The 26,479-nt window shown below is 38.7% G+C and overlaps 2 protein-coding genes across 5 annotated transcripts in view; both read left to right on the top strand.

Moving 5' to 3' along the window:
• The first annotated feature begins 550 nt into the window (after positions 1-550).
• Positions 551-1,889, top strand: LOC125764355 (stromal cell-derived factor 2). The gene is made up of 4 exons (XM_049428518.1): positions 551-753; positions 995-1,193; positions 1,266-1,393; positions 1,466-1,889. Exons 1-4 carry the CDS (start codon positions 675-677, stop codon positions 1,726-1,728), a joined length of 669 nt encoding a protein of 222 aa, XP_049284475.1. The 5' UTR covers positions 551-674; the 3' UTR covers positions 1,729-1,889.
• A 934-nt stretch (positions 1,890-2,823) lies between these two features.
• The window catches only part of LOC125764283 (TLD domain-containing protein 2), a 109,113-nt gene continuing 85,457 nt past the window's right edge, over positions 2,824-26,479 (top strand). For 2 of the 4 annotated variants that reach the window (XM_049428370.1, XM_049428371.1), the window contains exon 1: positions 2,824-3,791. In XM_049428370.1, the coding sequence (XP_049284327.1) occupies positions 3,790-3,791 (2 nt within the window). In that variant the 5' untranslated portion in view covers positions 2,824-3,789. Of the gene's footprint in view, positions 3,792-21,996; positions 22,605-23,405; positions 23,560-26,479 lie in introns of those variants that run through there. The other 2 variants (XM_049428379.1, XM_049428368.1) reach the window with 2 other exon arrangements.

A 26,479-nucleotide genomic window follows, 5' to 3' on the forward strand; every position in this document is an offset into this window, starting at 1 on the left:
CATGGTTTATGAAATATGTGTATTGACTATCGTTAATTTTATGTTGCTTTACCTATTTTTTCGTTCACTTAAAATTTTTGTAAATTTACTCTAAATAATAATTTAAAACTAAAGTAAAAATTAGATCCAATTTCTATTTCCATTCCTTTGATATTCCTCCAATTACTTTTCAAATTCTATGTAAATAAATCAAAACTTTTCAAATTCGATAAACATAGACAAAGTGTTTTCAGGTCAACATACGTAAGCTCACATAAGTTCAATGAATATCCTTCTATGACTATTTGGAAGTCTTTTTTGCATCATTTGAAGCAATGCGTTTGGCTTTTATATACATGAATAATAAATATATAGTTAACTTATAATAAAATTCTTTATAATAAAAAAATGAATTAATCCCAGTAGTGTTATTGCAATAACTAAAATCACTCCCCTTTCATTACAAAAATTAAACGACATTTTGTTTACCTTTGAACTGGTATAATGACAGTTGTTTTATACCAGCACGAAGATTGCCAGCCTTATGTTGACGTTTCCCCAAGCCAACCGATGTTTGACAGCATTCAGAAGGGGTTGCGCTAGGAATCCACAGTCACTCGAAGGGGCGATCAGATTTAGCTCGTGCTCGCTAAAGTTATTTCTATTGATCGATTTTTGTACTGTAATTCGTGAGGATGGCCATCCTGCCGGCAAGCACAGCTTCGCTTCTAGTCCTAATCTTCAGCACAGTTTGTACGCTCAATTTCATAGAAGGTAAGTTGCTTTTTGCTCGCGAAACGAGGGTTTGTTTTGCTGGCGAATGTGTTGGGCAGCGTTGATTGGTCGCAGCCTTTCACTGTGTGCGTGATGCTGGTACATGTGTGATAGCAACATAATTCGCTTGCTACCGGTGCCAACAATGCTGTACCGTAGAAGAACCACGTCAGTGAAAACATAACAAAATATGTAAATCAAGTTCCTTACATACATTCTAAGCAATTGTCTCGTGTTTTAGCTGCCCGGAACAACAGACATGTAACCTGCGGAACAGTCCTCAAGCTGCTCAATGTCGATTACAAGGTGCGGTTACATTCGCACGATGTGAAATATGGTACGGGGTCGGGTCAACAGTCGGTGACGGCCACCGAACTGCAGGAAGACGTAAACAGCCACTGGGCAGTGAAGGCTGCGACTGGTAAACATTGCGAACGAGGGTACGTATGTGAGCCAGTATAGTTTCAAGATCCGTTCAATGCTAACGCTAACCTACGACACTTCCATTGCAGGGAACCTATCAAATGTGGTGACACAATTCGTCTGCATCATTTAGCTACGAACAAGAACCTACATTCACACCACTTTCAGAGTCCTCTTTCGGGCAACCAAGAAATCTCAGCCTATGGTGATGAGCAAGGTAAATTCGAAACGAAAGTTTACGAAACACTCGGCCAGAAAATGTGATCTAACGCGAGTTTTTGTTTTCTAGGTGAAGGTGATTCCGGCGATCACTGGTTGCTGGTTTGCTCCGGAGATAGCTGGGTACGAACTAACGCGGTTCGGTTCCAGCACCTTGACACTGACATGTATCTAGGCGTGTCCGGACGTACCTTTGGGCGACCCATAAATGGCCAGATGGAGGTGGTTGGTCTACCGAATGCATACACCGGTACGGAGTGGATTGCAGCGGAAGGATTGTTCATCCATCCGACCGAAAAGGACAGCGGTTCACGGGTTCACACCGAGCTTTAAAGCCATACGGAACAAAAATGCATATTGCATGACTATTATTTATTGTGGACTTCGCAAGCCCTAGACAGAAATCTGCCTGATTGAACGCAACGGAACGATTATGTAGTTTCATTCCGAGATGAAAACTGTGCAAAAATATAACATCGTGATACGGAATACCATTTGGGTGGTCATAGTTCTTCAGCTGTACTTGGTTATTCCATACTATCGACGGGGGTTTTATTAGAATTATTACTCGCAAATTGAGTAGTAAAAAGTAAATGTTAGTAAAAACAAGAGTAGAAGCAGCAAGATGACATTATTTGCATGGTATAAATGTTTTAATTAAACGCTTCAAAAGAGTAAATATTGTTCAAACAATGTTATGAAAGGTTGGAAAGCTCTTACACCAAGCTGGAGATTGTTTTTTTTTTGCTTATCACTAAAAGCTTTTATATTGTTTTGACTGCTCTCTTTGTCATCTCCGCTCACATCGATCGAAAATTCTCTCGATTAACCGTTGTGTCTGGCCTGCAAAATTACTCTCTACAATTATAAATTTTATGCTTTTAAGGTTTAAACTTTCATAAATTGTGTTTACTTTTGCGTTTTACTAACATTTTGTCCACTTCACGAAAAAAGTAGGTATCCAAATTATGAATAAAGAAAATCATTTGGTTCTAAGCAACAAGGTTAACAGAACTTGATTCGCTCTCCCAAATTTGTGTACCGTACGAAAGCTTTCACACTTCATCTTGCTCTGGAGCGGTCGTACGGTTGTCGGCAAACTAACGCACTCGCAATTGCATTTGAGACGCGAAACAGTTCGCAGGTGGTTATCGTACAGCTTGTGCTGCTATCCGTGCAGAGGACAGAGTGAGAAAAGCCAGAGAGCGAGAGCGAGATACTAAAACAACAGTGGAAAAACTATTTATCAAACTGCAGTTGGCATTACAAATCGCAGCAGCCATCGCGAATCGGGGCTTTATCTACGTACAACAAGCGCTGATCCTTGCATCGCGTAATCTTTGCCATTTGCCGTTGAATTGGTTGTGCGAAAGATAAACACGAGTCCCGGTAAGAAGCATTCAGTGTGTGTTTTGTGCTTAAGAGTGTCCCTTATCGGTGTATGTATTGATCGGGGATATCCTTCTCCGTGTGATGTTACTTTCCTTCTGAACGGCACATTCTATTGGTTTCGAAGCCATTGTTGTGTTGTGCGGTGTGTTTCACGTTACGCCAGGGAAAGGTGTGTCCGACGTAAGTGTGTGCGCGCTTGTTTGTGTGAGCGGCTCAGTGTGCGAGAGCCATTTCTCCGCGGCTGTGCGTGCGTGCGTACGTGTGTCCGAGCGAGAGAGCGAAAGAGCAGGAAGATATCGATTTTTCCCAATCTCGTTTGGTTATGTGCCTCCGGAACATGTGTGTGTTATGAAGAAAGATGTAGAAGGAAACCATCCATCCATTCTGATGTACGTTTAGCTCGTGGTACCATATTGTTTTTTTGTTGCCATCGATTTATCGATATCTACGTGCGTTTAGACAAGTGTTTCATCTGCTGTCCGAAATATCAACACAACAACAACAAGGCCAATCTGCTCCCAGCTACCGGTGCTGATAGATTACGCACACTTTGCATAAATAATTGTGTGCGAAGAAAAAAAAGCGTTCCACCTAATGAAAACGTCTTATACCAAGGGCAGTAATCGGCCAAATGTGCTAAGCTGTCATTTATTGCATTTGTTTTCACATTTGGTTAAAATTTGGCATTAGATTTCTGCTGATTACGATACAATTTGTGAACCATCGTGTGTGTGCGTGGTGTCTTACGGAGTCTTTTTTTTCGAGTGCAAGAACTAATTCCAACACTGCCGCGTGTAACAACAACAATCATATTCGCAGCAGCTGTGTGTGAAACGCGTTGTGTCAGTCAGAAAAAGAGTGAAATATTGATGAAATTTTAAAGAGGCAAAGAAATAAAGCTTATCCTTCCAAGGAAGCGTGCATTTTGTGTAACTTTAAATAGTGTCCCTTTTCCAACACGAAAATTATTGCAAGTGATTGTACAAAAACTCCAGCTGAAAAATGTAAGTTTAATTGTATGTTTTGGTTTGCAGTTCTGTATGTAAGATGCATTTCTACCATTAAACTTATTCACCTCGTCGTTTTAATGTTTTATCCAGCTGCGTACCAATTGTGTGTTGGTCAGCTGTGTCGATAAATGATTTATTAATCAGTAACTCGTTTCCATTTTTCCCATTTGGTACTTTAGTGTTTCTTGGGTTTGTACATTGAAGCGAAAGCATTCACGCACCACAACGTTATTATGTACAACTTGCATTTAAGAAGGAGAAAACATCCGGGAAGAGAGCTTCGAAGTGACACTTGACAAATGAGAGAGAGAGAGAGAAAACAAATTTGCTAGAGTAGTATGGTAAAAAGTAGAAAATGGTTAAGTAGAATACAATTTAGCATACGATAGGATAGAGCGAGAAGGCAAAAGCAAAACGCGCAAACGCTTTTGCTCAACACCAAGAGTTAGATTTCTCTCTCACCGTTTCTTCACCGCCCGCAGACAAATGTTGGATAAAAACAAGTTCTATTTACCGCTGAACACACGTCACGACGATTCCCTTAGCTAATCTCCGGCTAACACGCATACCGATGCATTTCCTGCTGGAATGTGGCATAAATAATTTCTCTCTCTTCGATCGGACTGTGTTTTTTTCCACTTCTTCTCTATTTTCATTTTTACTTTCTCAGCGGTTTGCTAGATCAGCTCTGCACATGGTCATGGGAAATGAGCTTTTCTGCAAAGCTGCTGTGCTTTATGTAGCCAGATGATTACTATTGTTTACAAAGTGTTAATGCTGCATTTCGAAGGGATGGAATGACAACTAGCGTATATGTTTTATTAACTTTTTATATTATCTCAACTCTTGTTTGTGAAATGTACAATTAGTGTTTGAGATTTTTTTATTATTTTTTTTAGTTTTTTCTAATATGACGACCGTCTGGTCATATTGCATTTATTAATATTTTTGATGAAGTATGAATTTACTAAAAATTTTGATTGTATTAATTTTGTGCTTTGGTCCTTTTCGGTTATAACGTAACAAAAGTGGAACACGAGCAAATGTTTAAAAAACAATTAGCAATGTTTGATTTTGTTTTAGCACGCTTTAACTGCCAGATGATGGAATATTGATTAATATTCTAATTAAAGCCTTCCAGACTCAGTTGTTTGTCTCAAAGCTAAAAATATTGCTGTGTGTGTTGTTTGTTGAAAACGCCGACACATTTTGCACATGTTTAGGTTTTGTTAATTACTTGCAAATTTGCTTAATAACCTGAATATTGGATAAACCAAGCTTTTATTGTTTTTTTTTTCAATTTGTCGATTTTGGTTGGAGGGTATATTTGATCAACAATCAAACAAAAAAAGTTGCATTTGACAGATCATGCATTTTTATTCATTTTTCTTATCATCAGCTAAAATTATGTAACCTTTAGCAAAAAAATTATCTTAATATTATAAAATGTTACCTATTTTGTGGTTTTCTGAAAGTACACTTATCAATGTGTTTTGTTAAAAAATAAGTAAGAGTATGCAGTAAGCACCACGGGGAAGAATTTGTGGTTCCTTCGGTGTCGTGTGCCGCTCCTCCTATGGGAATGTTGACAGCTGACAGCAACGCAAACGCTTACCTCATTTTCAGTCGCTATAGTCTCTACACGGTCATATACTCCTAGCTCTAGTGGAGCCTAAGGGATAAAAGGCTATTAGTATATGTCACTAACACATGCACAGTGTTCAGTGGAAAAGCTGCTCTCGAGCCACTAAATTGCATATTATGTCCTTTCTCTGTATTTGTGGAATCGAACATCTCTGGAGGACGTATTTTCTCTTCTGTTGTGGCTTGTTTTCATCTCCAATGCATTTTTTTTTGTTGGATATCCTTCTTTTGAAAGCTTCTATCTCTCTAAGGAAATGTCCAACTGGTAGTGTATGAGCTGCACATAATTCCCTCTCTCTCTCTCTTTCTCTGTGTTACTCAATTTTGCTCGCGCTCGTAATCGAACCAATTCCAAGGACACCGATAAGGACTTACGCAGGATGCCATCGATCGAACAAATGTCCTCGTATCGTAACGGTGGAATTAAGTTACAGATTTCTGATGAGTTCTACGTCCTTCGTTCGCCGCTGTTTCCTTGTTCTTAATGTACATTTCCTGAAAACCATTCTTGAACTAAACCTTGGCCATAAGTTGTACGAATTCTGCGTGAATGTTTGTTTTCCTCTCTTCCTCTCTCTCTCTCTCCTGCTCTCTTTCTATGATGCTTTGTTAATGTGTGCGATAGCTAGTGTTAAGCTTATCTGCTACAAAACAGATGCAAAACGAAAGCGGTTGTGTAAACTAACAGATCGTGCACAAAACAAAACAAAACATAAGTTCAAGCATAAACAACGGCACGCACACTGCTTTACCTTTTTGAGTGGGTAAATCTTACTTTTGCTTATACGAATCCTTGTTTCGTATGGTACTTACACAGACACAGCGTTTTGATTACAGCCAGAATGTTCGACGCGTTTGACATGTATTTGGGATTTTTTTCTTTTCTTCTTCGACCATTCCGGAAGGGATACATTCGATTCGCTCTTAGTTACTATGCTCATGATTTCCTAGCCACAATGCTTGCCGTGTTGCGCTGGGATTACGTAACCGCTGGAAGAAGTTGTGTTTTGCGTTTGCTGGGAACGATCCACTTCCCGAAAGAAATTATGTAAAATTGGCAGATAGGTAAAAAAAAAGGAAAATAAAAAAGGAAAAAAAATGGGAAATAGTATTTTCTAGAGCGAAAAAATACCTTTCACCCGATAGCCAATCATCGTAAAACAATTAATGATTCGACACGCATTTTTTAGGTAGGTTTGTTTCATAAAACATTTCATAAAACATTTCAAGCATTTCATAAGCACTGTTGAAGTATATCAATCAAGAATGATGGTTTATACACTAAACTATTACATATATCGGTATATTGCTTTTAATACAGATAGAAAATACAAGGTGGTTCAGTGTTTGTAGGTTAAAGTTTGAAGGATCCTCCAATGTACAAACTACCTGGCGTCTCCATTAATTAGAAGCTTTTTCAGAATTTATTAATTACATTTTCGATGCATGTATTGGGAAAGTGAAGTATGGCAGCCATGTTTTATTGATGTATATTTTATGCGGTTGATGTCTATGTTAAGCAAGCCAGGCCGATTTTATGCCCTTCCATGGGTGTGGATGTAAGTTGTAAAATCCCCCCAAAACAGAGCTAGAAAACCATGTCCTCCTTGACAAAGGAGCAAGAAACTTAATGGTACATCGTGTGACCAGCCACCAGAGTGCTTGCTGTCAACAGCTTGCCGCACACTGGATACCTTTTACGATCGTAAAACCTTACGGTCTCGAGTGAGGTGTGCTATCTGTGTGGATGATTTTCATCAAATTTTAATGAGTTTTTACTATACCACTGCCCCAAAAAGCTTTCCTTTGACCTTTTTTGCGTGGGGTTTTAAGTTCTAAACAAGCGAGACAAAAAATGGAAACACCCATAAACCTCAACCTTAACCTCTTGGTGAAGGGTGTCTTATCGCAAAACACAAAGCAGGGCTTCACCGATGATGGAAAGCTCGTCGAGAACGGGCAGGAAGGAACGGCGTGGTCCGAATGAACGCAATCAGTTTTGTCAAGTATATTTGTGCTGGTTTTTTTTTTGGTAAACAGACCGGGAATATGAAAAGGCGTATGGAAAAGTGTCACTCTAAGATGGATTAATTGGAGAAACTAATTATTAAATAAAAAAAACATCCATCCCTTCCCATTAGACGAGCTTTTATCCAGCTTTAGGGGGGGGGGGTATTCATCTTGTTATAATATTACTCAACACTGAGCTAAAATTCGTAGGATGTCAGTGTTCAGCAAGCGGTGTTTTTGAGCCAATTTAAATAAGAAATATTGCTTGCGACAGTGAAGCAAATCGAGTATAATTTTAGCTTAGTTTGTCTTACGATAGTGTGAAAAATAAGTACTACATATAATGTAAATACATGTCAAACATATTTTCTTATCTTCAACCACCTACTTGAAAATTACCGTCGGCATGATGTGTAGCGATGGCCAAATCCTTCTTCCAAAAACCCCAAAAACAATATCGTCAATAAAGATGTCATGCACAGTACACATTCTGTAGCGATTCGGCACCAACGTTACATTCCTAAAGTTTGTTCAATCTATTAGCAGTACACATCTCATGGAAGGTTAAGCAGAGTTTTTGGCTCTTGTTTACTGATGCTTGTTTACCCTGCAGACAATAGGTGTGAACTCAATAGGTAGGAGATAGATATACACAAAGACGTTTTCATCATCGATAGAAGAAGATATTAATGATGTGACTTCTATTTAAGTGTTTGCATTGAAAATTGAAGTAAGGTGCTGTGTTATGCAATTTTGTGGGAAAATTTTAAAAACAATAAAAAGCTTTAAAATTAAGGTTAAGGAAAATAGTAAGAAAAACTTTATATAAACAACGAAGTGTTTCAAAAGTAATATTTAAATAATATAACTAAATATTCTTGATACGGCCAGGCCATTCTAACCGAGCAAAAAAAAAAAATAACTAAATATTAATTTTTTGATAATTTTTTTTATGTATGTATTATATTATTTTGTTTTTCTACATCTTAACACAGTTATAATATTTATCTACAAAAAGTGTTAGCAGGAATCTGTAATATTGCATTCCGTACGATGTTTACCTCCTGCTGCAAATAATATAAATTCCTTTACTTCCTGAACACTTCGATTTACCGTTTCCGTGTACTTACCTCTGCAAGCATTCAACTTTGTAATGCATCACAGCTGGGTGGACGTTTATCTCATCGCTCTGGATAATAGTTCTAAGGACAAAGCTCAATGGTTTAACCGAACCCATAATGGGTATGGTTATGGTAACGATAATGCGATTCTCGGAAGCTATGCGCATTTATCGTACATTTTGCCTTGTATGTGTGGTTTTGTCTGTTTAGCAGTAAATGTTTCCTTTACTGTGTGATGCTTAAAAATTAGTGTTTGTGAATTTTGTTAAAAAAATAACATAAAAGATATGTAGAACTCCGAGAATTCCCCGAATAAGGCAAAGGGCAAGGAGGAAATGCCTTGTGAAATTAGTACTCACTTCAGCTCTTTGAGGCCGACAATACGAAGCAATAAAGAAATAAGATATGCAGAACAAATTTTTGTTAAGGTACGTGTGGAAAACATATTTAAAAAATGTATTTAAATTCAACTTGTGTTTACCGAGCATTTTTCTTGTTCATGTGTATTGCGAATTGTCTACTTTTAGGCGCAAACGACGTTTTTGGACATTTTGATGTTTTTTCACATACCGCTAAATGAGACTGATAAAGCTACCTGCAATAAAGCAAAGTAATCGTTTAGCTTTAGTTTGTACAGAAACACACACGACACGTAAGCAAAATGTTTTTTGTTTTCTTGTTTGTTTATTTGCTTTTAGTTGTCGCGAATTGCTACCACTAGCGAAAATAGGTATTATCGGAACTTGGGAAACGGTTTGCGGACTATCACGGTGACCTAGTTTCGATCTTGAGCTTTCCCATGCCCATTAGGACGTATGGCCGTATCGTGTGGTTGTCGCCATGTTCCGGTGGCTGTGTGTTGTTATTTTTCTTCCTCCGTCCGAGTTCAGCCCGGCGCTCAGCAAAATGGTGCTGAAATGTATATATACCTTCACAAATTTTCCTCTCCACTGAGGCGTACACTTAGGATGCACGAAACATCCTGCTGCATTTGGTGAGTCTTCCGAGTGTTGTTCATCTTCGGTCCGTTCCTTTTTTTTTGTTCTCTTCCGGTTTCCGTTCGCCGTAGCTTGAGTATTTTTTTTTCTCTATCCCGCTTTTCAAACTTTGATCCCCGGTCTCCGGCCGGGGGGTTTTTTTTGTCCACCCGGTACGTGAGATAATTTTCTGTCCTGTTCATTGATGTTTTTTCCAGTTTCTTAAGTTCTTTTTCGCTGTAGGAAAATTACTTTTCTATCGGGTAGGTTCTAAGTTGGACCGTAGAACACTCACCATAAGAGACCGTGATCTAAGGAAGCAACAAAAAAACAAGACTTAGAGAAAAGTGGCTTTTTCTTTTCTAGCTCGTTCTGGGTTGCTTTCAACCATTAGACCAAACTCGCAACTCACGTCGATGTTGTAGCGGAGGAAAAAAAAGGATGTACAGTTTTTTCTTGTCTTTTCCCATAACCGAAGGACATCTTTTCAAGGATGGGATGCTTTAATCCTTAGCGTGTGCTTCTCAATGCCCTTGCCATTCAACGACCCAGACCCCAAAACGATTCAGCAGGATGTTCAATATTTTTCCTGCGGTTTCATAACCTTTTGCAGGTAGGAAGAAAATATGAAGGAGAATTTAACATAACACAGCAGCGGAAAAGAAACACATTCTAAAAAGCTTGCCACCAACGACGAAAGCTACAAACGGAAAAGCATATCTTGGTTCACAATTTCAGAACCATATGTGAAGCAGGAATGAAATCGCTATCAAGACCACAACGCCACTCAATCGACATTGAAGGACGTAGCTTAACTTCGGAGGGAAAATATTTTCTCCATTTTGTCATTTTGCTATGTTTACCCTACAAATGTAATATTTCTGTGTCACTAACAAAAAAAAAAACAGTTCACTTTTGCAAGCATTCCCCAAGAAATAGTTTAGCGCACCCCAACCTTAAGTGATACAAATGAGGCCAAACGCCAGTGTCGTGCCTTTTTCTGTTGTGCTTCTTCCTCATATGAGGAAGCTTTTTTTTTGAACGATACATTCTGAATATCTTATGCGGTGACACAATTGTGGCATGGAAATGATTGTTTTATCGATTGAATGGTAAACAGCGATGTAGAGCGTGGTTAGTGTTCGATCATTCTACAATTATGGCGTTGCAGACTTCCGTATAATGTATATGTGAGTGGTTAGTAAAATTTGCTTTTCTTTTTTTTACACGATTCTCTGCTTTTGATGATTTTATAAACATTCGACGTACCTCGATGAATATCAAATTATCATTTAAATGGCAGTTGATTCCATGATTTCATTTTGAACGAAGGAAACAAGTGGGTTTTCAAAAATTAAATTTTAATTAACACTAAAACTACCGGAGCAATCATTTTGACTGGAACGCTTCATTTTCATCACATTATTTTTTTTAGGTTAAACAATCCTGTGGTAATTGAAATATAAATTTTACATATATATTCTATAGTAAGATCTCCAGTAAACAATAAAATATATTAGAACTCTTTAAAATTGTTTAAAAATGTACGAAAAATGCTTAAAACGCTTGGTACTTCTAGTGTTAATGATGTCCAAAAAATCTTACTCAATAATTTAAAAAAATCACTTTGTATTCTAATATGAAATTTACGCCATACTCATCCATCTCACTAATGTGCTGGCACGTGCGAGATCCTCTGGGGTACCAACAAAAAAAGGGAAAATACTTTCCAATGATTGGACACTCCCGGCAAAGCGGCATTCCCAAGTGGTCGATTCTCGTTTATCGCTAATTGCGTCACTTAATGACTTTCGGTGCTGCGCTTACTTCTACTGTCCCGAATACAATGGTACTTGCCCTCGTTCGATGTCTGCTAGTGTGTGTGAGTGTGTGTGTTCGTGGGCTTCTATAAAAGAGAAGGCCAAGAACATTTTCCCGATATTTTGATCCGTCCGTACAAAGAATTACGTGAGCCATTTGCCATTGCTAGCTTCTTCCACTTTCATCCTTTTCCCACCTATAGACGAATCTTATACATCTTTCGATATCCCGTTTTGGGTGTATGTTATCAACACGAACGAAAATCCATTTTGTTTTTCTTCCCATTTCTTTCCAATATCTCATCACACCATACTTCCTAATCACGTACGGAATGTGGTGTTTTATTTTGATAATTTCACCTCCACGAAAACGGTTTTGCTTCGAACACAAGATTGATCCTTGCTTTTGCGTCCAAATGTGTTACGTCGTGTGAAAATGTACAACGTTCAACCAAAGGATATACACGTCATGAAGACTCTGCCACTCCATTCATGTGTATGGCTATTAGCTAGCGTTACGTATACGGTGCCAGCATTGCTGAAGAAGCTCGAACGATTCCCCTGCACCGAGAACTTCGTCTTCGACACAAGGTTGTACAGAGCGCGAGTCATTCGAAGATTTACTCCCGCTTCAAAGCGTTGATAATATCATCGTCGGAAGATGAACGTTTAGCCTTGACTCCCATGGCTGCGGTAATGAAATCATGGCCTTTTTTTTAACTGTGCAGGATAATCCGCCAACGCCGGGTGAAATACTGTGACGATGAGCTTTCGTCTTGGCAGACGATGCTTAGACTTTTTTTTCACTTCCCTCTCCGATAACAAAGAAAAGACTGCCATCGTCATCGAAACCGTCCGCGCTGATATGCTGAAGTAGACAGATTTTCGCAAGTGCCTCTTATGAAAACCACAAATTTGCTTCCATTTCCGGAGCAAAAAAAAAGAGCAAATCAGCGTCGTGAAATTTCACTACAAGAAATTACTACTTTGGTCAAAGTCTAGCCAATAAACAAAAAAAGGCTTCATTACTCAAATGCACTTTAGTTAAAGTAATGTAGGATAACTGTCTAAAAATAGAGTAAACTGTCCAATACATTCGGGTGGTTATCTTTGGAAGAAAGTAATATCTTTCAAAAGGCATATGTTTTTGTCCATCGAAGTCCATGCCGTGACGTGCCAGTTTTCATGCGCCTTTTTGGGCCGTCAATCGCTTCGAACAAGAAGACAAATAAAAAAGCTCCATCAAACGATAAGTGCCATTGTGTGTGTGTGTCTGTGTGTGTGTTTGGAATGGCTGCAATGTACGGTGCAAAACATGGTAAACATCTCTTACGGGCCCCCCGAACGTTCAAAGCTCGAAACGCGATGTTACATGTCAAACCATCCAGGAGCCCAGCAGCAGCAGAACCGACAAACTCTTAAGATCTCGATTTCTACCATCTTCCTTCTTCCCGCGCTACACACACTCCGGCGTACGCGTGTACGCTATTGATTGCTTGTTTCCAACATTCCACTTGAATTGCTGTCATCATGTCCTTCGCAAGTGCAATTAATCATGTCAAGATTCCTACGTCATTAATTTTCACTTGTTCTTTCGGTGCGGCCTTCTTCCGGTTTCGCACTTCGGCTTCTTGGTCGTATTTATAACATTTCGACCAGACTGTGTATTGTGAAACAGCCGGGCGACTGCTATGTACATATATTCGTGTGAGTCTTTCAATGGCCCATCAACCGAAAACATTGTTACATAATTTGCGTGCGAAATGTGTGTAGCATCGCAATGGGACAAAAGCGTAGGAAGGATCCGTTGTTCATGTTTTCATGTAACGAATCGTCATGTTTTATCGTATGCGAAGGATTGGGACCTTTTCTGGTGCGGTAAGGTACGCCCTCGGATGCTTCTCAAAGTATGATCATCATCGGCAGCAGTGGCAGTTTTGTCAAACATGATAACTGCAGGCTGCTTATCCCCAACGTTATTTGCAGAGCTTGCTATTCACTCTTTTTTCTCAGGAGCTAACATTTGTGTCCATGTGTATCTAACAGGCTCTAATTTTCATCACCTCGTACTTGTTTCTTGAGATGATTACCCAATTCGCAAGGGAAGTTCGATGCTTTTTCTCTAGGTAGAGATTAGAGATGTGCACACTGAGTAAGAGTGAGTGAGTGAGTTTAATCCTACAAAGGAGCTTACTCCTTTACGTTTTTATTCATTTTTACTCTTTGTGTCGATTAATGACTGACTTTTTTGCACATTTACTCACGCACTCTCCGACTAATGAGTAACATTTAAACCCAAAAGAAGTAACAACCCCCAAAAACCCAAAAAGAATAACAAAGCACTTATTGAGTGTGTAAAAACGCAAGAGAGTAGTGATGGGTAAATTCGACAAAAAAAACGGAATCGCTTCCGAATGACTCCATAAATTTTGGAAGCGGCTCCGGAAGGTAGGTGCAATACTCCAAATTCGGGACCGTCCGGAACCGCCCGGAGCCGTCCGGAGCCGCCTAGTCGGCAGCCGGAGCCGCCTAGTTGGCAGCCGGAGCCGTCGGAACCGTCCGGAGCCGTCGGAGCCGCTGGAACCGTCCGGAGCCGTCGGAGCCGCTAGTTGACAATGATATAACGTAGATTATTGCACTATCAGCTAATTTTATATAATCTGGTAAAAATAAATAATAATAAAGACTCCGACGGCTCCGGACGGTTCCGGACAGCTCCGACGATTCCGACGGTTCCGGCTGCCGACTAGGCGGCTCCGGACGGCTCCGACGATTCCGACGGCTCCGGCTGCCGACTAGGCGCCTCCGGACGGCTTCGGGCGGCTCCAGGCGGAATCGTGGTTTTAACCTAGCCGGAATCGGAGCCGGAGTTTCTATGCTCGGAAGCGGTTCGGAGCCGTGGATGCGATTCCGAGAACCCATCACTACAAGAGAGTGAGTCATTAATTGTCACAGAGAGTCAGTGAGTGAGTAAAAACCCAAAGAAGTGAGTCATTAGTCGTCACAGCGAGTAAGTTAGTGCAAAAAGGCCAAGTAGTAATTCTAGGATTAAGTTAGAGTAATATTTATAAGACTCTCAAAAGGGGCGGCCCGGTGGTGCATGTGATAAACGGCGCCAGTCTACACGGCCGAACCGGGTTCAAATCCCATCCGGACCGTTCCCCCGTAGCAAGGACTGACTATCCGGCTACGTGGTAAAAATAAGTCTAGTAAGCCAGAAATGGCCGGCGTGACCTGTAAGGTCGTTAAAGCCAAGAAGAGAGAGACTCTCAAAAGAGTGAGTAAAAGATTCAAATCCTTATAACCAATCACTCTGTTTCAACTCTCTGAAAAGAGTGAGAATTCTCCCTTCTCTAGGTAGAGATGTTTGCGTTAGAGCTTACTGCAAGAATAATTTTTAAACCATTACCTAGGATGCGGTAGGATCGTTATCTTAATGGAAGCATCCAGAAGAAAATGTCATAATTCTGCTTGTTTAGTTGCTCAGCTCCTATCAAAATTCCTTTGAGTTTTGGGCTGATTAAAATTTACAGTCTGCCGTCTCGCGTTCAACATCTTATCGAGAAAAAACAAAATGGAGGATAATTTTTTTTATTTCACAGTGCACCGTATTTTCACCATCGTTTTTTTTTCTTCTATAGCACTGATTAAACCCCATGATTATATTAAATCAACACATTTACAACACGTGTACTAAAGCACCCACTTCAAATTTGGCTTCAGCCATTATTTTTTCCCATGAAAATGGGTTTCATGATTTTAAAGATTCACTATCCTGTTGGAGCTTGTGTGGTAATTGAATCTGATAAAAACGAACTTATCATAATGAAATACAATTTGAAATATTTTTTTTGTTTGGTTGTTTACTCGCAATGAAAATGCACGTCAACAAGTAAATGGTTTCTTTGCGTCACTGACAATCGCAAAACAATCTTTCCAAACGGTGGTTTTTTGCCTCCAGATGTGTGATTGTGTGTTTGCCCATGTCCTGAACGTTGTAGCCGTTGCTATTACGGTGTAATTGAATTTTATCGCCACCGAACATAATTGCCTGTATATTGTCATCGTGAACGCGGTACGATCGCACGAACTTATGGACCGAGGCCGAGGCTGCTGCTGAAGGTGCTCGGGGATGTATACGAGCCTCTGCGCTTGTCTTTTTGAACGAAGCTTGAATCTGGCTAATCCTAATTTAATTGAGACTGATGGCATAAAACGTGACCTCAGTCAACCAATTTTTGCTACCAGAACGATGGTCTGTCCACTGCAGCTAGAGTTGAGAGTTTTTCTTTGATTTTACGCTTTCGTTTTGTAGCTTTGTTACTCATCTATGCACAAACTAGCCGACTGGAACTTCGTGTGTCACCAGCATGGGTTGCTAGTGGCTTGTTTTTTTTATTTTACAAAATATTAACCCATTGGAACTTTGTGTTCTTTCTCATCTCGGAACGATCATCATGAATGTGGGTGTAAAAACTCATAAAACGAGAAAAGGATTAGGTACGAGTTTTTCCACAAAATGGTGAAAATTACTTTGTTTAGGATCAACCATTCTCCTGGACGTCAATTCGGGGCCTTTTTTGTACCACTTCCACATTGTACGGAGGTGGAAAAAAATCGTTCACACTGCTGTTAGCCGATGGTTGGCAGATAAGCTGCCATGAAGCTGACGGCGTAAATGCGGCCTTTTTCCAATGGAATTTATGTGCCCAGGCTTTATGCTGCAGGAATGGGAACTTCATGCAGCCTGTTTTGGAAAGCGCTGGCTGGCTGGCTGATGGTGCGTTCTATTTTTCTTCGGCAAAGCACACGCGCTACTGTGCCACCATATTTATTTTACCAGGACGCTTTCACGGAAACCCATTCAACCGCAGCTTGGATGGAAATTTAGGTTTGCTTGCTGCAAAACGATAACCAAGAAGTTAATGATTTACTCTTGTGGATGGGGCGTTTTGTACGTGACATTTACTGATAATGTAGAGTTTACGGTAAAAGGTGTTGCAGCTCTGGTGGTATATAAATTTTGCAATGTAAGACTTTTTCGTCCATGGCTAAGGGAAGTTGCTTTAGGTATTAAATTCAGTCTCTCAACCAAAGCTGGGTTTTACATCTTCTCATGAATGGGTGTGAAATATTGTAAACTCGTATTCGGTTGGAGTCTCACCTGTAGTAAGGTCAGCATTTTTATATAATAGTAAACCTAAGCTAGCAAACACCAAGGTCAATGTCAGTCAGCGCAAAAACATAAATATATAACGCCTAGAGAGCGTAATATTCAGCGAACCAGCCAGCTAGAACAAATAGTAACGCCGGGATGTTTGATTGCAATGGCTTTTATCGTCCTTGACCCATAAAATCTAACAAGTACGCTTTCGAGTTTGCTCCAACGATGCGACACTCAACAGTTGCCCATAATTGGCCATCCGCCAGGCAGAACTATTCGGTTGTGTTTTCTGCCATTTGGACTCTTCGCCGATTGGGAAACGACCTCCAAATTGCACACTCAAGCACACTGTCGCGATGGAGATAGTCGGACGGCGATTTTTCTTGGTAAAGAGCATGAGCCAAAAACCGTGCTCCACTTTTAACATTTTGGACATTCATTCATTTGCAAATTAGCATTTGGCAAACCAAGTTACAAAATTACCAAATGCTTTGGTTGAGGGTTTGAAGTTGAACATGATATTGTTTTTGTTTGCGGTGAACATGAAGTTTGGAAGCGATGATAAGTTGACTCGGTATAATTGTGACGCCCTAGTCAATGGTTAAAAATTAATTTGAACAATTTTCAGGAAAAACTGACAACTAGTTGTCAAATTTTATTGTATAATCCAATTAAAATTTAACTTATAAATAATACATGACTTCAATTTCATAGGCTTATGGGTTTCAATAAAATAAACCCAACCGAAAAAAATTATCAGAAATATGACAGAACCGATACCAAAACCGTTACGTAGTTCCTAACAACAAGGACAGTGAATAGCCGTCTACGTGGGAAAATTAATTCTAGTAAACCAGAAATGGCCAGGCATAGTTATGGTCGTTGCGCCCAGAAGACGTTCAAAGTTTTGCAATTTGCGAAGTTTGTAGCTTCGACGATGCCTCAATGGAAATGCCGTTATATGTTAAGGGTAGTATTTCTTGATTCGGATCGTTTAACGAAAGCTTCTTGATCAAATCGCCAACTTACTGAGGAAAATGTTTTCGTAACATCGACTCAATTTTTAAACATTTTTCATGTTAATTTAAGTTTTCGAAACGATTAATCTGTAAAGAATTTTAGCAGCAAATTAGAGGAACTATAAATTATAGTCGCTTTTCTTAAAATTAAACTAAATGCTAAATTAATTTGTTGTACATATAATCAACTTCGGTTGACATCGTTTAACAAAAGACAATTCTATGAAAAATCTTGCAAGACTACTCTTCAATTCATTTACTAAAAAATGTTCCTTTGTCAGTGACAGAAGTGGTGAGTAAAGTTTTACGTAACGCCATTATGGACTATTGGTCACGGATGGACCAACATCATCGATGAACAAAAATTAAAAGCATCTTTAGTGATTTATCATTCGAGAATAATTGGATCGTTTTGGAAAAGGATTGTTTGCATAATTTTACTCTGCTTGGTTTTTGAGAAAGTCTCGATTTTATTGATTGAAAAAACGGACACTAGTACAGCATTGTTGGCAATGTCATTTTCTCTTGATTTTCTCTTTTTGTTCTGGCAAGTTATTAATAAGTTGGCAAAAGCGTTACTGCTTAGAAAATTGTTTTTGTATCAAATCGAACAGAAGGTGTCTAAAAATATATATCACTACTACGCTGTGGATCTGGGTTACACAAACCTATTCAGGTGGATTATCGAGCTTTTTAGTTTTCGTTTCACATGACATTGATGCTTTCACAGTTGTGGATGTACGAGATGTACAATGAACTGCTTGGAGCGGTGCAGAAAAGTGTTGTTTAACAGACAACGTAATGAACTTGACGCCTTTTCTGCGACAATAACATTGCATTTCGCTATGACACAGATAAGTCTGTCATGTTGTGTCGATCCTGAAAGCTCTTTAGAAAGCTCCCCTGTAAGCCTGCCAAACAAGTAATATGCTTTATTTGACTTGACATCTGGCGTATCCTTAAGGATGTGTTAGTTTCTTGTCATACCGTACTGTCATGCTGTGTCCTACCGACATATTTTATCTGTAAGCGTTTATTGGACTAAGATCCATCACACAAACGTTTACGAAACATTTGCGATATTTCAAAAAGACTTCCAAAGAGCAGATTTATCTATAAGAGCTTCACATTTTTCAAGAAAGTGTTTTAGGCAAAAATAGTTATTATCCAGTCCTATTATTATTTAATACAGTTTAATGTGATCCTTAATAGCTTATACAGCTTTAATTGAAGTGTAGAAGAACCGTCAAAGTTTGATTTGCTTTTGCAGAAGTGTTAATTTTTTGTAAGTAAATGTATATTGTTACCATGTAATTTAATTTAAGCCATTTAATTAAAACGTTTTAAAACATGTAAAATTGCAAATTAAACATTAATTTTCTTTTCTCTCTCTTCTTTTCATCTCATTACAGGTGAGTGTAATTCAACATGCCAGGATCGTTGTACTCGTGTGTTATCTATTTGTAATGAACTATTTATGCATTGAATGACGTGCAGGGTTGTATTTTCGTCAGTGTGTTTGATATGTAATATTTTTTTAATGTTATTGTTGTATAGTTAAAGCAGTTCCATCCTAATCAACTGCACTACTCAATAATTATATATGCCTATGTAATGCTTTACTAACCATGCTAATGACGTCGGAATAATTTATGATGGCGGTTTGTGGAAATATGTTGCATGAATTTTAAAATACAAAAGTTGATCATATTATTTGATGTGTTTTGTGTGTTCGAGACTGCATTGACCATTGTAGAATTGAACATGGCATTATGTTTTATATGGTTGTATTTAGCATCTAAATGATTTTTTGTTTAACCGATCAAACAAAATATGCGGATACGTTTATTATATCGTTTATATGAAAACGAAAAATATCACCTCACTTCCATCGCATTTCTGTGAGTGTTTTTACAACAACGAGTTTTGATACCTTTCTCGTAGAGCTAGGATTATAATTCTGTACTGCAAGTTTATTTTTCCTTTTTCGCACTGATGAAACAAACGCAACATAAACAGCACTAAAGCTGCGGCTTGTCTCGCAGAATGTTGCACATTTAGTTATACAACGTTACCGTTTGTCACCATTCGGACGCATTTGCCTGGGTTTTCACTTCTATACCTGTACGACTCGTTACCTTCTAGTGCTTTTGAGCGTGTTTATCTACAGTATTTTGTTCTAATTTGTTCTACTCAATTCCGGTGTAAATATGTACCTTTTGTTGATTTTCTTTTTCCTCTGTGTGGTTTCAATTTCTTCCTTCGTTGTTTATTGGCACGATCTCACGAACAACCTTGTTTGGTTTTTTCTTTGAGTGGTTGTTACCGTTTGTTCTATTGTTAATTTTTCTCACCTCTTGGATGATTGTTTGTTTAACATCTGAAAAAAAACGGACTGTTTAATTATTTTGATTACTGCTATGCAAATCTAAATTCTACGTTTTTTCTTCAATTTCGTAGATATCTTATTATCCTGCTAAAAAGATAAATTGTAATCTAATAATTTTGTATTTTCTTCTCTTTGTCTTTTGGTTTCTTTTTCTTCTCTTCCGATTATTTTTGGATTCTCACTTTCTTTCAGGTTCAAACAATTGGCTACCGATTAAGTTTGTGCTTTCGAACTGACAAAAAAAAAACAAAAACAAAAATATACACATTTATGTTCTCTTCCGGCGACGCGTTATTTTGTTTGGCTCTATTTTGTATCTTAACATGTGGTGTCACTTTGCAACGTGTTTGAGTGCATTATAAAAACTGTGTTGTGCGAAAAGAAAAACAGCATCAATCGATGCACCGAGAAAGCATCTAGTGAGTCGCATGAATTGTTGTTGGAATACTGTCGAATGTCGGACGGTTTAAAAACTGTCCATTTCCCTACAGCATCACTACTCAATCACATTAATCCCAGTACCAAATCACATGTTTGCTATTCACTTTTATGTACGATAAACACCGCAAAGCGAACAATACACACACTATCAACTTTCTGCTGTGCAAGTGTTGCATAAAATCTATTCTTCATCCTTTCTTCATTTTTTCCTAAACACACAACTGATACTGTGTCTTAAGTTGTATAAGATAATCTCTTCGACCTGTTTCACCTGACGAGGGGAAAAAACGTCTATAAACGGTCGATTTATACTCAGCACCAGGCGCCTCCATCGATTCACTGCAGCTCTCACAAATGTATGTGTTTCACTATATCTCTTCTAAACATCATTCTATCTGAACTCATACCGAACTATTTTCTTCTTCATGTTTACGTTCCTCTTTACGTCTCGTTCTTTCTTCTCGTTGAATTGTTTTCGTTTTTACTTTGTTTTTACACACTCTGCTTTGTGTCTGTGTTTGTCCGTAATACGAGTATCTTTTCTTCTACGCTCACGTGCTTATCTTTATACGTAACTATTCTTCCGTCCTCATCAACGCTCGCTCTAAAAGGTTCATTTTCATTATCATCACTTCGCTTTGCAGCGTCTTCTTGTTTTTGTGTTGTGTTGTGTTGTGCGTTCGCCCATCGTGTTTACCTCGTGTTGTGTTGCTTTTCGAAAAGATGTCCTTTTGCGCTAACGTATTGCTTCTTTAATTTGCTCTTTCAAAAATTTGTTATTTTGCGGAAATAAGGGCGGGTTACCGTTTTCGGATGAGTGTTAGATTACCAGTGTCTGTATTGTCTTTTGATAGGAACTCAGACTTGATTTAGAACCGCCCCAAAATATGTATGTCCATTTATTTCATACTTCTTTCGCATCGAGCTTAGAAAACAAGCCAATATTTTTTTCGTTATGTATGATCATGAAAAATTGTTTATTTATGGCAACAGTTTTATCGAAACTGTTGTGTGTCGAAAATTCGACAGAATACATTATTTTGCTGTCTTCTATTTTTAAACGCCTTGCAGTATGCAATACGCAATACATAAATTTCCACCATCAAACTCTGCAGCCGTTCAGATGGTCTTTTCATGATAAAACTTTTCCATTAAAATTGATCAATATCGAAATTGATAATAAATATAAAGTACATGAAGAAATAGTTCCAATTACCATTTTGAAGACTTCCGCTGATAGTTTGCCTAAGCAACAATCTTTGCAAAAGCCCAGGATACGGGATGATTATTAGAAAACTTCTTCCTTAATTGATTCTTAGGTTACCATCACAAATATTGCTGACGTAATCATGTAGCCCACTTCCTTCAATGATTCATACGAAAATGTGTTAAAGCAATAAGACATTATTGTCAAAGTTTGGCAATGAAATTGCTTTGATTGCTGCGTAAATATCGCTTTACCACCGTCGTTCAATACAAGAAAAATGACATTTTTCTGTATGGCATCGTTATTGTGGAGGCAAAAACAATTGTATTAAGTGAGATATTTTTGTGAATAACCTTGTTGGTTGTATTTCATTTATAGCATTTATTTCAATCCTTTCTTTTACTAAGTGTAGCAACAATGAAAGAATAAAAAAGTAGAGATAATCTCAATAACAATCGTTCATCGATTCTTGAACAATCAAAGTATTGGAACAGGAAGCTTATCTTGGTAAACTTTCGTGAAGGTAAGCACTCTATCGTTTCCGAAAACTAAACTGTTTCATGTACTATTTTTTAATAATTCCTTGTCTTGGATAGGGTAGCCCAAACAAAGCGGAAACTTAGATTGTATGGAATATCTGTTAGAACTCACTCGAAGCCCCATCACCATATCTTCACATCCAGCACCCTGTCTGGTTCCTTGTCGTCTTCGGTTAGTTTATTGTTTCATCATCTGAACGAGATCCTTTGAGGAAACTGTTGCGCCAAGGAGAAAGCACGCATACTCACGTACAGTAAACGCAATCTCGTTCAACGCAAAGCGCGTTAACCAACATCGACCTCATCAATCCCTTTAGCTATGACAACGCCATCTCGTGACTGCTCACCGAAGCAGCGCACGTTTAGTGGTACGGGGTCGGGCGGTTTTAGCGCTCATACTTCGTCCTCTTCGTCGCTCGCTTCGTCGACTGCTGGCAATGCAAATTCCATCGAATCTTCGCTCTCGTTCGCTAGCGGTACGTTTTGCGCTTGTTACGGTTACTGTTTTTCGGTTACTATTTTAACTTTTGTTTGTTTTTTTGTTTAACTTGCTCGCAGTTTCCGTTGTTCTTTTGTTTTTCACGTTCAACATCATATGTCATTATGTTTGAGATGAGCATTGTTTCTGTTGATGACTTCATTGCAGTTTTTGACATTTGCAATTTCATAGTTTTTCTGTTGTACATCTATTCATTGGTACATTGGTACACAACATTAAGGTTTTTTTCGGCATTTGGATAATATTTTCGATTTAGTATTATTTTTATCACTCCAAATTTGTTTTGTTTATTATTGGTTCTTTGATAGATGAATTCAAGATTAAATTTATCATTGGATAATTGGTTTGGTTCTCAGTCGCGATTAGTAATTTTTGTTATAACACGTTAACAATAACTCTGCTAACCCATTTCGATAACATTTTGTACTTGTTCTATTCTGTTTACTGCAAATAATCCATTGATGCTGCCATTGGGTCATCGCTTCACCTCAATTTAATTGATACACTACAAATGCAAAAACCAATAATCAACTTACACCAACTACAAACACACACTCCTATACGTCACTGTCGATCCATTCGTCTGCCGATAAAACCGGCAAAACCGTTCCGTCGTTTGTGGCCGTACACCGTATGGTTCCTGTCGCAAACGCAACATCCGCAACATCCTGTCGTAAAAAAACAAACAAACAAACAATATACGCCTCCTCACCATCGTAAAACGCATGCCGTGCGGTTCGTGGATCCGTTTCACCGTTTCATCACCACACCACATCAGTCAGCGGTAGTCCGACGAAATTGTCGCTGTTCGGTAGCAATAAAATGTCGACGACTGGCAGCCCACCAACTTTACCGACCGGTCCCGGTCCTAGCCGGCAGCGTTCCCTGCGAGATCGGCTCCGTGAGGGCATTACCGGAAGTCTCACCTGGCAGTAAGTTTTCCGTTCCGTTGTTCTGCTCTTTATTTTACTGTTTTGTTATCACGCGGTATTGACCAACGTGTGCAGTACGATAGCAGCTCGGTAGTATCCGTAGATGGTAGACGTACATCGACAGTAGTGAATTTTTCTCATTCTTCGTTATTAGCACAACATTTTTTTTAAGATCACTAGCCATCTGCTTTAGGTTCACGTAGTTTCACGCGAATATAGTTAAACATAAAAATAGATAAAATTCATCATATTAAATGTATTATTTAGATACCAAAACGGGAAAAATGAATATTATAAAATGACACACCATGATTTCAGATCAATGTTTCGATTAACTCTATTTAGTCGAATAACTTTTAATATTGTTGTAAGAAATATGTCTGTCTTAAAATACCGATCTTTATTTTTACATTCTTTAGAATGTTTTTAGTAGTTTTTTTAAGTTTCGTAACGTTAGGGCAACAACAATGCCGTTCGTTGCCGATGGATGTTGTTGCAAACTGGTTTATGATGAAATTCTCGTATCGTGAGTGGGGCGCCATATTTATAGCCATTTTTGATACGCATCCCGTCACCGCTTGCTAGCCACGAACGATAGAATAAAATGCTGGATCGAACGACAATCATGACACTCATTAACGCCATCGCTGCATCCGTTCTCGATGTTAAGTACCGTCTTTGAATGGTGTCCACACGCGCCCTGTAGCTGCTGCAGGCATCTAGTAAGGAGGCCATTTCCGGAAACCAGTCTGGCTTGATCTAGATCTGTAAAGTTGAATTCACGCGCACGTTGACGTCGACGATCGTCACTTGAACCACGTGTGTCGTTCGTTTTGTGAAGCATGTTGTCGCAAAACACGCTACAACAGGCGATTAAAAATCTTAGTAGTGAGTTTGCATTTGTAGTTTGGTGTAGAAATGTTTGACTTTTTGTAATTGTAATTAAAACAGAAAAATTTATCTCATTTTAATTTCCTACAATAACATCGCTTCATCTTCATGTGATATTTTAATGCTTCGCTGTTGTGTGTTTTAGCATAGAAAACAACGTTACAAAATAAGCTATAAACATTTGCTTTTAATACGCTTTCGATTTGATGTGATTATTATTTATTTATTTTATTTATAATTCATGATGACGGCTTCGGCCGTATTGTCAGCCTCTGGTGCTGAAGCAGTACAATTATCACAAGGCATTTCCTCCTTGTATTTTACCTTATCCCGGGCATACTCGGTTTGATGTGATTATTAGCTAAGACTATAAGCCTTGGTTGTAAGTTTAGTAGTAGCTTTGCATGAAATTTGTGACAAACATTTTTCATGAAATTTGCCATTAGTGAGTTCAATTTTATCATCAACGGAAGCCTTACTGTGTCAATTAAGTAAGCCTTGTTGTTACAATTACCAGCAATAATAACTGTTACTAAAATAAGTAAGTATAATACCATTTGTTTTCTTAAAACATTTCAGAAGTTTATGATATGATCGTTAAAATTTTCAGATCAAATATTTCATTCATTGCCATTATTTCTTCCATTTATTTGGTTTTGTTCTTCCCGTTTGAATTCTATACAAAAAATATTTAACAAACCATAAAATTATCAGCATTTATAGCAGTGCATATATTGATATTAGCCGATTCTTATTGCTTTAATCGATAATTTAAAAAATCTCTTACTTTCACAAAGAAAGTAGAGGCTTGCCAAAAAGAACTTGTTTCCAACAAAAATACTTTTATATATCTGTCACTTGGGGTTGTTTGCCGGAACGGGGTTGTGTAATTGATAGGCGTGATTGAAATATTATTTTCAATTTATGCCAACACTGGGGTATGTTTTGCCAATTTCACCCAATCAAGCAATGTCCCCGAAGGCTACGAAACGCGTCTTGCTAAGTGTTTGTTGTGCAGTCGGTTCAATCACTCAATTGAACGCAAAACGTAAAAGAATAGAATTAAGCATCAGAAAATATCACATTCTTGCTCACCCCGGGAACGACTGATGGCCAGTGATACAGGGCGTACGTGATATGTCACATTGCGCTGACGCTAACTATTGCCTCCGAGCGGAATTCTTTTATCTTTTCAGTTAACCCTGCGTGGTCCAAATCAAAAACTTTAAAACCCGGAATTAAACCACCACATCCGGCGTGGTGTGCCCGGTTTAAGAGCGTTTGTTTTGTTTGTGACGATGCGTGTCTGGGTTGCGTGCAAACCTTCCATACACGATCGGATTAACGATTATGCATAATAAATTAGACGCGTCACGAATTTCGACTCCTAAATTTTTACCTCCCGTTTGGTCGGACGCGTTTTTGAACGGAATGACAGTGCATTTAAATAACCCAACCGGCTCTGTTTTTTTGTTAGTAAATGCTATCTGCATAGTAACCTGCAAAGTGGATTCCCATTCCATGGGTTGACAGTTGTTTTGACGCAGCATAAGTAAATAAATGATCTGAATCGGATAATTAGCTTGGGGAGGTGATTTTGCAAACGATTGTTACCATTATTCGGGCGACTCACTGATCGATGGGGGACGGTAGTGTAGTAACAAAGCACTTACAAAACTGACACAACAGCAACCGGCAACGGAAGTTTTCCGGTCAAATACATGTCCGGCTATGAAACCCGGTCATCCAGCCAACGCGTGTTTTGTGCTGACGGCTAGCGAACCAAACCGACAATCAGGTTCTAACAGATTTTTTTCTAAACACAATAGAAAAGAAGTTTACGCGTGTTTTTGGTTTTATGTTCACTGTTTCACCTCGCTGAAGTTTGCTGTCACTTGGGCACAGCCTACGCAGCGACCTGTCTGTCATCGTCGTTCGTGGTCGCGATGTTAAAGGCTTGACCTTGCGTTACCGAGCGGCCCTTTAGCTCTGGGCAGGTCAGCGTGGCAGGTTAAACGTTGTCTGCAGA

Source organism: Anopheles funestus, chromosome 2RL (genome assembly GCF_943734845.2).
Source record: "Anopheles funestus chromosome 2RL, idAnoFuneDA-416_04, whole genome shotgun sequence".
In the NCBI taxonomy this organism is placed as follows: domain Eukaryota; kingdom Metazoa; phylum Arthropoda; class Insecta; order Diptera; family Culicidae; genus Anopheles; species Anopheles funestus.